A 12,876-nucleotide genomic window follows, 5' to 3' on the forward strand; every position below is an offset into this window, starting at 1 on the left:
TAGTATAGCTCTGATTCATTTATTTTAAGAACTATAGGGGCCGTTTGGGTGAATTTAAAATAAATGCTTCTTGCTTAAAATAAAAAAATGGAGTACAAATTAGAAGCAAGTTAACACTTACACTACAAAAAAACAGGACAAAACCGACCGCCAAAAACGGTCGGTTAAAAGGGTAAACGGTCGGTTTTAACACTAAAACCGACCGGAGAAGCTGGTCGGTTGTAACCTGGTCGGTTATCAGCTATTGGTCGGGTTTAAAGACGAAAACCGACCGGAATGTCGGTCGGTTTTGCTTATTTAAGAAAGTCGCTACCTGGGCCCTGTAGCAATGCCATCTGGAGCCACGTGGACGCCACAGCCACGTGTAAACTAAAACCGACCGGTGTCGGTCGGTTTTTCATGTTTGACCAAAATATGGTCAATCGATATAAGAATAATATAACCGACCGTATGTGGTCGGTTATAATCTGTTGACCAAAAAAGTCAAATTTGTTGGGGGAACTAAAACCGACCGTCTGTGGTCGGTTAAAATATCTTGACCAAAAAGTCAAAGTTGCGGCAGCTCACTAAAACCGACCGCGGATGGTCGGTTATAAACGTTTGACCAGAAAAGTCAAACTAAATTGAGATTGAACCCTAATTGAGATCGATATACCTTTAAATTGAGATTGAACCCTAATTGAGATTGATATCCAAAATCCAATCGAGACCGAACGGAGTTTAAAATCCATATTCTTCATGTGCATTTTATTGGCGGAGAGGGAGAGATTAGTTGGCAGAGACACAGAGAGAGGGGAGTAGAGAGAGATTTTTGGGAAGAGAAGAGGAAGAAAATAAGTTGGGGAAAAAGAAAGATAGACTGGTGGGGGAGAATCATATTAATCAAAATTACGAGTTAAAACCGACCGGTGCCGGTCGGTTATGATATTTATACAAAAACGGCGTCGTAACCCCTTCCCTGACGAGTTTATGTTATCCATTTTCCACATAAATAAAAAAAATTATATGAATATATTAGGATAAAACCGACCGCTGGCGGTCGGTTTTCGTTTTCGCGATCACACGTCGTCGTTTAAACTCATAGTTTATTTAAAAATCAATTAAATTCTTTAAAAACACATAACCGACCGATGCTGTGGTCGGTTAAGCATTGTACACGTCAGCCGTAAAACCGACCACTGTTGCCCCGGTCGGTTATAAAATGCCTGGCCTTGCCAGCAAGGCAAAACGACGTCGCTCTGCGACGTAACCGACCGATTTAGTCCGGTCGGTTTTAAGTCGACGCTTTTTTTTGGCGGTCGGTTTTATCCGGTCGGTTTTGTCCTGTTTTTTTGTAGTGTTATAAGTGATTAAAGTGTTTAGGAAATAAGCAGAAACTCTGAAACAAAAACTAATAAAAGCCAACATTCTTATCTTTTTATAGGTGCTTCTCGACTTTTTACACAACGGTACAATGATTCTAACTTATAAACCAGAAGCCCGGCTTTTAAGCTGGAAACAAACACCCCATAATTTGCAAGTATATACTTTTCCACTTGATCAAACGAATCTGGAGCTTCAGTGCAGCAAAAAGAGCATTGTTTATTTATCAAATAGAATACTCAGTGACTGTGACTGAAAAGATCAATAGAATCCTGTAATTAATCACTAGGTGACAGATAGGTGTGTAGGTATCTCTGTACACAATACATATACAAGTTTTAAGTATGTATGTATCATAGCATTGGCTAAACTATAAACAAGAATCTCTTTAAAACAAAAGCTGCTGGGGTTCATATGGAAGCTTGAGTTTGCTTTAACAGTTCTAGCTGTTTAGCTTGTGACAAAAAACTGATCCACCAAGAGGGTTGGTAAAGAATAATTAAAGGCTTCTTTAGCCAAAAGACCCTAGCTTCAAAACCCTCCTTGATTTCTCTCTCTCTTTAAATCTTTTTATTTCTTTCCCCTCTTTATTATTTTTTGAATCTCTCATGTCATGCATTAACAAAATAACATAACATATGACATGGATATTTCTAAAAGAATCAAACAGGAAGGAAACAGGCAGTTATAGTCAAATGAGAGCGGGCTTATATAAACATGCAGAGCTCTGAACAAATAGATGTTTGAATCTTGCTTAGCTTCGCCCTAGTTTCTTTTTTAAAAAATTTATATATATCGAAGGGAACTAAATATATATTTTTTATTTTACTCTTAATTATTGAATTAATTTTATGTATATAAACATTGAAAACAATAAATAACTGAGAAGTTATTTAAAAAATTATCACAAGTTCATATTGAATAAAAAAGTGAAGATGAAATAAATGAATTTCTCAAAATAATACAAATTAAGATCGAGGCGAGTTAAAAATATATACGCGTATGACAGATGGACAGGATTAGGTGCGCATGTATATGCGTCAGTACGTGATTCACAAATATGAGATTGATGAAGATAGAGAGGGGGTGGAACAGTCAAAGATTGTGTTTGTAATCATTAAAGTGATTGCTATGTCTTTACCAATATGAAAAATAAGCATTTTAAAGTTAAACAAAAAAACACAAAAGAGAAAGCAAGAATGGCTAGATTAGAATATTAATATATTTTTATCATATAAAAATAAAAAAATAAAGTTAAGTAGGAAAAATAAAGATAAAGTATTGTATGACGGTGTGACAGGTATTTTTGTCCACTTGATGATGGGCTTCTCTTATACCCTTCAACTATTGTTTAAAAGAAAGTGTATTCCTCCTTTGGGATATCAAATAGAATATGGAAAAGCTAAAAGAATTGCATCGGGGGTCATTTTGTTTTTACAGAGCAAATGAAATCATAAATCTGGATGTCATATCCGAATCGAGTAAACGAATTGTTCAAAATGGAAAACACATTGTCAAGCAGCTACTTCTACCTCTGAAATGTACGAACGAAAGGTTTTCGCAATTTCTTCATTTGGGGGACCCCATTGTATTGAGCAAGTGTCACAACCTAATCAATTTCCGCTTCAAAAAACAGGTTAAGTCTTGAATTTCGAAACTCAAAATAAGTTGAAATACACTTGACATGTAATAATTTGGATAATTCACAAGATTATCACAGGTTCTAATTAAAAAAATATAATTTGATTGTGTAATTGATTATAGTCTTTGTATTTATAAACTGAACTAAATTCTTCACACGTCTTTGTATTATTACAAACTTGTACGTATATGATGTCCTTATTAGTCCGAAACGGATAACTCATAAATCCAGACTATATCTCTAATTATTAGGACATAATACCAGTTGGCTTCGTATTCCAACCCGATCTGGTCTCTTGTCATTACAAAAAAATACATACATACATACATATAAATATATACATACATACATATATACATACATACATACATACATACATACATATATATATATATATATATATATATATATATATATATATACCATTGTTTAAAACATAATACCCTTAAAAGAAGACATTGCAAGATCGGATATAGGATCTCATCTAAAATTTGAATTAAACTTTAATTATGGACTAATTAACCTTTTATTATGGATAATAATAATAGCATATAACATGTTTAACAATAAATATGAATTGAAAATAATATAGTTCTCTGTAAAATTAATATATGTGTGTGTGTACGTGTGTATATAGTATTTTACTCCAATATAAACTAAATTAGTCTACAAACTAAAAAACAGTCCCCAGCCAATTTTTAATCACTATTTCTAACTATATAAATCATCATTTTGTACATCACAAACTACTATCGGATATATAACATATCTTTTGAATATAAATATATACATATATACATATATATACATATATATAACGTATATGATTAACATCTTCACTCTTATTTTAATAATATTGGACCCCCTATTATCACCGGCAACATCTTTTATGATTTGCACCATGTATACCATCATTAATAGCCTTGCACCATGTATACCATCATTAATAGAATAGCCACGGTCGTTTGTTTGTTATCTTAACTTGTCACAATTAGTCTCACTACTACAATTGATCATCAATAATCAGGCATAAATAATTAATATAAATGGTTTTCTCAATTATGACGTAAAAGTGGCTGGGTTTACTGTATCGAATCAGTGTTCATACTTAATAAAAATGGTCCAATTAAATTTAGGGCATTTATATAAAATGTATGTAAATATTCTGCAAGTATAAACAAATTTTGCAATGTTGAACATATATAAAAGAAAGATGCGGAGGGCCTCCTCCTATGTGTATTAGGGATTGGACAGAAGAAGAGGAGGTAGTGGCCCACGCAGCCTTTTAAGTGGGGCCTTTCACTTTTGTTAGTTTGGGAGCAGACAAAAGCAGAGAGAGAAGCTTCTTATCCTCTCTCCATTTCTCTTGAGATTTCACACTCTTCTCCGATCTCTAAAGTTAAAGTTCCCCTGCATAGCTTTCCATTTACTATTTTGCCACTACCTCATATGTAATTATGTACTATACCATTTTGCATTGCTGCTGCATGTGACTATGTTAAGCTTCGTTAATAATATAATACTCCAGCTAGCTGTAGCTGAATAAGTGTTTGCTGTAATTTTTTTTACTTAATATATTTCCATACTTTATTATTTAATTAAATAAAATGTAACATTTATATTTTTTATTCTGAAAAGAAATTTGAAACTTAATATATAAATCATTTTACATAATTAAGTTTCATGTAAAATATCAAAACCACAGGTACAGAGGATGAGAGGAGTACACGCTCGTTTAGTTGGTGGCTAATGCCATCTCAAGGTTTTAGTATTTGGGTGCAAATAATCAGTTCAGTTGATTAAAATACATTCCATGCATGCTTGAGTGGCCGAAAATAATAAACGAATTGAGACGAGACAAAAACATCTAAGCAGAATGTGCGATAAAAGTGTAGGGCTATATGAGTAAAATTGGATATTAAAGTTTAATTAATTCTATTTATATGAATACAAGAAATTCATTATTATCAAAATTTAATACATTTTAACAAATTTTGTACATGAAATATTTCTGGAATAAAATAGTTGAAATTTTAGTGTTCTGACAGTTAATTATTTTATTGATTAGCTAAAATTTATAAATACAAGATCATTAACGACTATGACATGTTATCAGAATATTTAAAGATAATAAATTATAAAAACTAGTTTTTTTCTTATTTTTTATGTATAAATTATTTAACATGATTATACGTAGGAGTTTCTTCCCGTGATCAATTATAATTCACCAGTGCAAGGTAAACCTAGCTATTGAAAAGGGCATTAATGTAATACAAGAAATCAGATGTGCTATGCCCACATGCCAACAGTGGGCTATATAAATTTGTATGTCGTACAATGCCGATCGATCACCTTATTTTATGATCTCACAATCTATCATTTCCTTTGTCTTTATCGATCTTGCTTCTTTGATCTGCATCTCTCTCACACACACAGAGATCAGCAGCTTAGAGCTCGTACAATTTAGCAGCCAAGATTTATTAACTACAGACTCATACTATAAACAAATATGGCACCCATGAGTCTTCCTCCTGGATTCAGATTTCATCCAACAGATGAGGAGCTTGTAGCTTATTATCTTGATCGTAAAATCTCCGGCCATCCTATAGAGCTTGAAATCATCCCCGAAGTTGATCTTTACAAATGTGAACCCTGGGATTTACCAGGTCTCTCTCTCTCCCTCTCTCTCCCTCTCCCCCTCACCCCCCCCCCCCTCTCTCTCTCTCTCTCTCTCTCTCCCCCTCTCTCTCTCCCTCTCTCTCTCTCTCTCCCTCTCTCTCACCCTGGGATTAATAATTGTAACATATAAATGCAGAAAAGTCTTACTTACCTAGCAAAGACATGGAATGGTACTTCTATAGCCCAAAGGATAGGAAATATCCCAACGGGTCCAGAACAAACCGGGCAACCCGAGCCGGATACTGGAAAGCAACAGGGAAAGATAGGTCGGTGCAGTCACATAAAGTCCCGGTGGGGATGAAGAAAACTCTGGTTTATTATAAAGGAAGGGCACCTCATGGTATTAGAACTAATTGGGTTATGCATGAGTATCGCCTCACTCAATCCCTTTACGGCGAAAGCTCTTCTAATGCCCCATCTTTGAAGGTACGTACATATATGCAAAACGTACTTTAATTTGAATTGGATGGTGAAAATAAAATATATGTGGCAAAATTTAAAAATAATACTGATCAGGTTACATTAATATGCACTAGTTGTTCAAAAAATTGGTGATTAATATTAATTTCTGTTCCGTAACTCGTCGAACCGATTAAATCTCCGATCAATTCAATTAATCTCCGATTAATTCTTGTCCCGTGACTTCGCCGGTTAAGTCTGATTCTCGGTTTTTACAACACTGGTACCAGCTAGTAGTCACTTTTTGATTAATTATGTTATAAGTTTCATCCCAAAATGATAAATCTGTGACTAGGGTTTCTTACAATGATTACTCCACATGCAAATGCAATTAGACGACGTTAACAGATGGAGTTTGTAACTTTTGGATTGACAGGATTCTTATGCATTATGTCGAGTTTTCAAGAAGGCATTACACATGCCTAAAAGTGCTAAAGACGACCAGATGAGTATTGAAATAACAGCAGGAGTCTCCGAAACAGGCGATGATCAGATGAATGAGCAGGATGATTCAAAATTACAACCCTCCGATGCTTCTTCTTCAGATCTCACCGAAGGCACACCTGTTGAACCGGCTATCGTAACTGATTGCGTACAACCTCCTTCATTCTCCGAGACTGAAGCTAACAGTACCGCTATCAATTACTGTCCATCAACACCTAAATTTTACCAGGTACTTGATTACATAATTTTAACTTACCGGTGCGTGTTTGAAATCGAGTCTCATCTACATCTACAGATGATGATGAATTTTTTAAGAGGGCGTTTGCAAACATGCATTTCATTTCAAAAGATTGATTTCAAATGACAGGATTTGAGTTGTCATTTCAAATTCTCATGTTTATACTGATATTAATTGAATGTCTGGATTTCAAATAAAATTCAAATTCAAATTCCCATACAGATAATTTGATCGAATTAATCCAGAATTTAAATGACAAGTTCCCAAACACACCATAGGAGTAAATTACAGTTTGCCCCACATAACTATGAGCGCTTTTTTGTTATTAGTATTGAAATGGGTAGTAATTAGCAACATTTTACCGACTCAGCAGAAGCTAGCTAGCTAGCATGCTTTTTGTAGCACACACAATTCACCATTGGGTTCACACACAACTTCTTGGCCAGGTCAAAAATTATAACAAAGATATGGAGTATAAAATAGGTAGAAGATGGTCCGCAAGGACTAGAAAGATTTGAGGTCTTTTTGTCATGATCTCAAAATGATAAAAGTAACCCAGAAGTTACCATCTTTTCCTAAAGCAAACTTCAAAAACTAAAATTTCATAGACGACTGACTCAAACTAAACGTCTTTCTTCACAAACTTCTATAATCTCTTTTGACTGACTACAAACCCCCCTCAATCGTTCTCCAAAAATCACGTTTTTTCACATCCCACTTCCCAATATCTTTACCATGTATGTTTACTTGTTTCATTTCTTTTTTTTTTTTTTGCTAATTTGTTTCATTTCTTTTTGCACTATAAATTTGTGCAGGGTCCGCAAATATCGAATTATATGAGCATGCAGTACGAAGAAACATGTTACACGCCTCTGGCGCTAGAAGATTTCCCACAAATCGATATATCCGGAGAGCCCAAGTCGTCGATAAAAGCACCTGGAGATGAAGCACTGGATGATCCCTTCATGTATGTATACGCGAGTGGGACGATGATGCTTGAGGAGATCATGTCCTTGTGTTCTGCTCAAGACAACTCCATTGTTAATTGATTACTTATAAAATTATTATTTGTGAAAAATTTACGAAAAAATATTGTTTTATAGATTAATATAACATCGGTTTTTCTATGGTGTGCCCATGGGCACACACTAAGCACCAAATTTTATGAATTTGGATGGTTTCTATTGGCTCACTTTCTTTAATAATGGTGGACCCCCCTGCAATCACAACAACCACACCAATCAAAACCTTCCAATTTTATAAATGTTTGTGCTTAGCATGTGCCCATGGGCACACACTAGACAAACCCATATAACATATATACATCACATATCATTGAGGGATGATTTGAAGTTGATGATTCTAAGCTACAAATACTGCTGCAGTTCTTCGTCTATTTTACTATTGGATCCAGCAAGGTCGATGATCTCACGGCGTTTGTATCAATCACATTGTATTTTGTTTTTTAAATATTGGCAAAACGAATGGATTTGTGGGGAAACTATAATTGGAATATCATTAAGACAGTGTTAATTTTATGATGCTGAGTATATCATTAAATGATTTTTGGTTGCATCATGAAATCTGTTTGTCTGTACATTACGAGCTTTCATAGTGATTAATGTTAAAAAAAATTGTAAACTATTTAACTTAAGTAAGAACAAGAATTAGAAACTATCTTAAAAGGTACAATAATTTGAGTTCAAACAATCTAGGTTGTTGGGTTTTAGTATGTATCTGGCTGCAAGATTAAAAGACTAATTTAATTATCCTTGTTTTGACCGCAAAAGAGATAAAAATAAAGAGAATCTTATATTTATTAATTTAGGAAGATATATGTTATCAAGTAAGAGAGAAAATAGACATTTAGGAGAAAAAAGACAAAAAGAGAGAGAAAATAGATACAAAGGAGATATTGTGTGAAAATTTGTAGGAAAATTTCTCGTTACACTAGTTGTTTTGTTTTTGTGATTCCCAGAGTTCCAACGATCGTATCGTCCTTTTGGACAGCATATTCCTGACAACGATATTTAAATTCTGAACGGTGGAGATCAGATTCGGAGGTCTAGAAAGTCAGTTATTGAGGGGCTGGGTAGAAGTTTCGGAATTGCAGTGAGGGTGAATCTACATGTGGTTCTTTTAGCTTTGTCTTATTTGGTTGCCTATTTCTTGACAAGTTATTCTAAGAGTGTGAAGGTGATTGTATTCTTCCAGCTAGTTCTATCTAGAAAAGAACTTGGTGTATTACCCATATAATTTATCATAGTGGATTGTTTGAGTGGACTATAGTCACGTGACTTTTACCTTTACATTGGAGGGGGGCGGGTTTTCCACGTATAATTCTTGGTGTCTTGTTTATTGTTTTTGTTCCGTTACTTGTTTGTTTCATCAAAGGTTCATACAAGTAGGGATAAGTATTGTCCAACAATAAAGTTTAATTTTGCACTTAGTTGTTAACGTTATGGTCACTTTCCCCCATCAAAATGGCATCAGAGCCGGGTTATTTTTTCAACTTGTTTGAACGATGGAAACGAATACAAGTAGAAAGGTTAATTTGAATGGTTCTAATTATCATGTTTGGAAAGAGAAGATGGAGGATCTTATTTATGTGAAGGAATATTATCTACCTATTTTTACTACGGAGAAGCTTGCAAATAAAAAAGAGGCAAAATGGAGCATCGACAGGTTTGTGGGTATATATGACAATGGGTGGATGATGACATTTTGAACCATATTAGTAGGGAGACATATGCACGTGCTTTGTGGAACAAGCTTGAAAAACTCTATCCTCGAAAGACATGAAATAATAAGTTGTATTTGATTAAACAGTTGATGTCTCTAAGATATCAAGGTGACACTACAATTTCTGATCACTTGAATGCATTCAAAGAATTATGAATCAGCTTGCTGAAATGGGTACCAAGTTTGAAGATGAGATACAAGGACTGTGTTTTTTGGGTACTTTACCAGATTCTTTGGAGACGTTTAGACTGTCTTTGTCGAACTCAACTTCGGATGGTAATATCATTATGGAACTAACTAAGAGCAAATATTCTGAATGAAGAGATGAGAAGAAAGCCACATGGTTCTCTTCACAATCAGAAGTCGTAGTCACAAAAAGAAAAGGAAGAGCTCAAAGTAGAGGTCCAATTAATAAAGGTAATCAACAGAGTAATTCTAGAGGTAATTATTCTAATGTTGGAGTGCTATCATTGTGGTAAGAAGGGACATACGAAAAAAATCTGCAGAAAATTTAAGTGAGAAAATAAAAATAGCTCAGACAACAATCAGACAAAAACTAACAATAGTAATGATAATTTTGTGGTGATTGCTAATACTGATGAACACCTAATCTATTGTGATGAAGATATTGTTAACCTCGCACAAGATGATTTGAGTTAGGCTATTGATAGGGTGTTTCATGTTATGTTACATCGCCAAGGGACTTCTTTACATCTTATACTTCTGGTGATTTTCGAGATGTTAAAACTGGGTAACAGTGTGACATATCAAAAGCTGTTGGTGTTGGTGATGTATGTTTGAGGTTTGACACGGACATGAAGTTATTTCTTCATGATATGAAACATGTTGTAGATATGCGAATGAATTTAATTTCAACAACTCTATGAACGAAGAAATTGAAAATTTGATTTGTGTTCCCATTCAAAAATTTGTTTTAAAAACTATAGCAAGTTATGCATGAGTTCCCGGCTAAGCAAATGACCAAACTTAAACTTTTAATAATTTATATACTCTACTATCAGACATGCTATTCATGGAAACAGAGATCTCAACGGTGATCAACAACATGGTGCAAAAACACGTGTTTATATGACTTAAATAATTAGTTATCTACATCAGTTTCGGATTCATGGATAGCAGTGTTGTTAGGTTATGGGAGTGTATTGTCAATGGACATTAACAAGGAGATCTGGACCATTTAAAATCGAATTCGATCACAGTAAAGATTCAGAGATTTTCTTTGTAACACCAAATATATTTAATATATATATACAAATGAAGCTTGTCTGGAGTTTACGAACTTCAACTTGTTGCTATGAACCTATCATGATATTATTGCGCTTATAATAAGGGATCAATAAAGATAATATTACAAGTTACACAAGTGCAATATGATACACAAGAAGATATGTAATATAATGATATGCCAGACATTTGCATTTTGTGAAAATTATATTTACTCTGGAACAAACTTATATTATGTCATCTAGTAATTTATTACGACTAAACACATATTCATGACTAAACACATACGATTTAATAGTCAAGTTCTCATTTCTCCGTCCTAGTTCCACTTACACGACTTAGTGTCAGGGTTTCTCTATATCTCGGCCGCACTGCACGACTTGCAGTTTAAATTTATTGAATGTTTATTAAATTATAAATTTGTGATTTAATGTTCTAGCTTGTGTTCTGTTGTTAATTTGAACATGTTGCGCATTACAGTTTATAGGTGATTTAGTATCAAATATATAAATGTAGCAACTAGTCTTTTATCAAGTATACTTTTGTAGAAAATGATTTCACATTTTGGGTGAAAAATAATACGATCCAAAATCAGTTAGATCGGTTCGGATCTCGGTTTTATCAAAGAATTTGGGTTCAAATTTGGATTTTGTAAAACCCTCCAACTCGTTGTCATCTCTACCAAAAATCACGATTCATGAAAAATTAAATTATTAGCTTATCAAGAACAAGTCCAATTGTCTAAAATCTGAATATAGTAGTTTAAACCAAAAACAAGTCTGCTAGTTTAAAATAGTTAAAAGATCATAATCATTAGTTCATTACAATAGTCCGTAGTTTTTAAAACATAAATAAAAATTGACAGTCTTAAGGTTTTGTTACCGGCTTGCTACTATGTCTGGCTGGCTCATTCAATAAATCTTAACAACGTGATCATTATACTATCGGCAAAAATGCAACATCCGTTAGTAGACCAATATTTGACGAAATTTACTATAGATCGATACTTTACTTGGAGGCGTCAAGCCATTCTTTTAATTATGTTTACATGTTGCTAATGGTAAATTACATTAACAAAGACTCAAAGTCGCAGGAAAACTAGAAGTGGCAGACTAGCATTAGCACACTTTTAAACTAACACTCTTAATAGTAACTTTGGCTGAATTTTAATATCTAATTAGCAAATCATTCACATCTTAACTGTAAATACATTTCTTATACTTAGAATCATATATGTGGAACAATGACCAGAAAATCATATGAAAATAGATACAAAATCTCACAATCTTGATCAAACTATGTAATCTTTACCGTTTCACAACATTTTTCACTGTTTCACGGCATTATCTACAATATTAGTAGTGTTATGTTTTTTCTCAAATCTACTAATCCAATTTACTTAGAAATTTATTACAAGACTAGTTATCATACTATTCTTTCACTTGGAAAACTGCCGCAACATCCATCAATATTAAGTTATGATCCTACCCAAACATTTGATAAAGACACGTACAACAAAATTGTTAGACTTTAATTTGAAATAAAGTAGCACATAGTCATATTAAATATCAAGTTTCATAGAAATATATATGTTGTCAATCAATAATTTATTTACGAACTGCCATAAACACAAAACATACACCTAAAAAACTTTGAAAAAAACAACTAAAACAAGATACCATTTGATATATCAAAAACATAAATTAAACTTAACATATTTAAATCTATTCTTTGTATTTGTCACTCCAACTCTATTTCTCTACGCCCCTTAACCCCGTAAAAAAAACAAAACAATTTTAAAATCAATATTCTCATATCCTTTGTTTGCTTACTTGATTCCATGAGAATTTCGAAAATTAACAACATCAAATCCTTAAAAGTTAGCTGCTCCCAAAATCAATATATAATGACCGAACATTGAATGATGTTTGTAATGGAAACACATGATATAGATACCCTTACCACTATAGCCCGAAAATCCTTTTATATAACGTCTATGTCCATTACAATATCTCATGACACTTATAGTCAGTCCAAAATTGAAGCTCTTCACCGTCAATTCTAG

The 12,876-nt window shown here is 33.5% G+C and overlaps 1 protein-coding gene across 1 annotated transcript; it reads left to right on the plus strand.

The window, feature by feature from the left end:
- Nucleotides 1–5,339: 5,339 nt before the first annotated feature.
- On the plus strand, nucleotides 5,340–8,369 carry LOC108222253 (NAC domain-containing protein 96). The gene is made up of 4 exons (XM_017396180.2): nucleotides 5,340–5,670; nucleotides 5,820–6,109; nucleotides 6,519–6,815; nucleotides 7,640–8,369. Exons 1-4 carry the CDS (start codon nucleotides 5,514–5,516, stop codon nucleotides 7,871–7,873), a joined length of 978 nt encoding a protein of 325 aa, XP_017251669.1. The 5' UTR covers nucleotides 5,340–5,513; the 3' UTR covers nucleotides 7,874–8,369.
- Nucleotides 8,370–12,876: the final 4,507 nt, after the last annotated feature.

Source organism: Daucus carota, chromosome 5 (genome assembly GCF_001625215.2).
Source record: "Daucus carota subsp. sativus chromosome 5, DH1 v3.0, whole genome shotgun sequence".
In the NCBI taxonomy this organism is placed as follows: domain Eukaryota; kingdom Viridiplantae; phylum Streptophyta; class Magnoliopsida; order Apiales; family Apiaceae; genus Daucus; species Daucus carota.

What these genes read in the sequence shown, in the direction of transcription:
- LOC108222253 (XM_017396180.2), top strand. Translation starts at nt 5,514, where the DNA reads ATGGCACCCATGAGTCTTCCTCCTGGATTCAGATTTCATCCAACAGAT. An exon ending in TGAACCCTGGGATTTACCAG is followed by an intron (nt 5,671 to 5,819) that starts GTCTCTCTCTCT and finishes ATATAAATGCAG; the next exon opens with AAAAGTCTTACTTACCTAGC. An exon ending in CTAATGCCCCATCTTTGAAG is followed by an intron (nt 6,110 to 6,518) that starts GTACGTACATAT and finishes TTGGATTGACAG; the next exon opens with GATTCTTATGCATTATGTCG.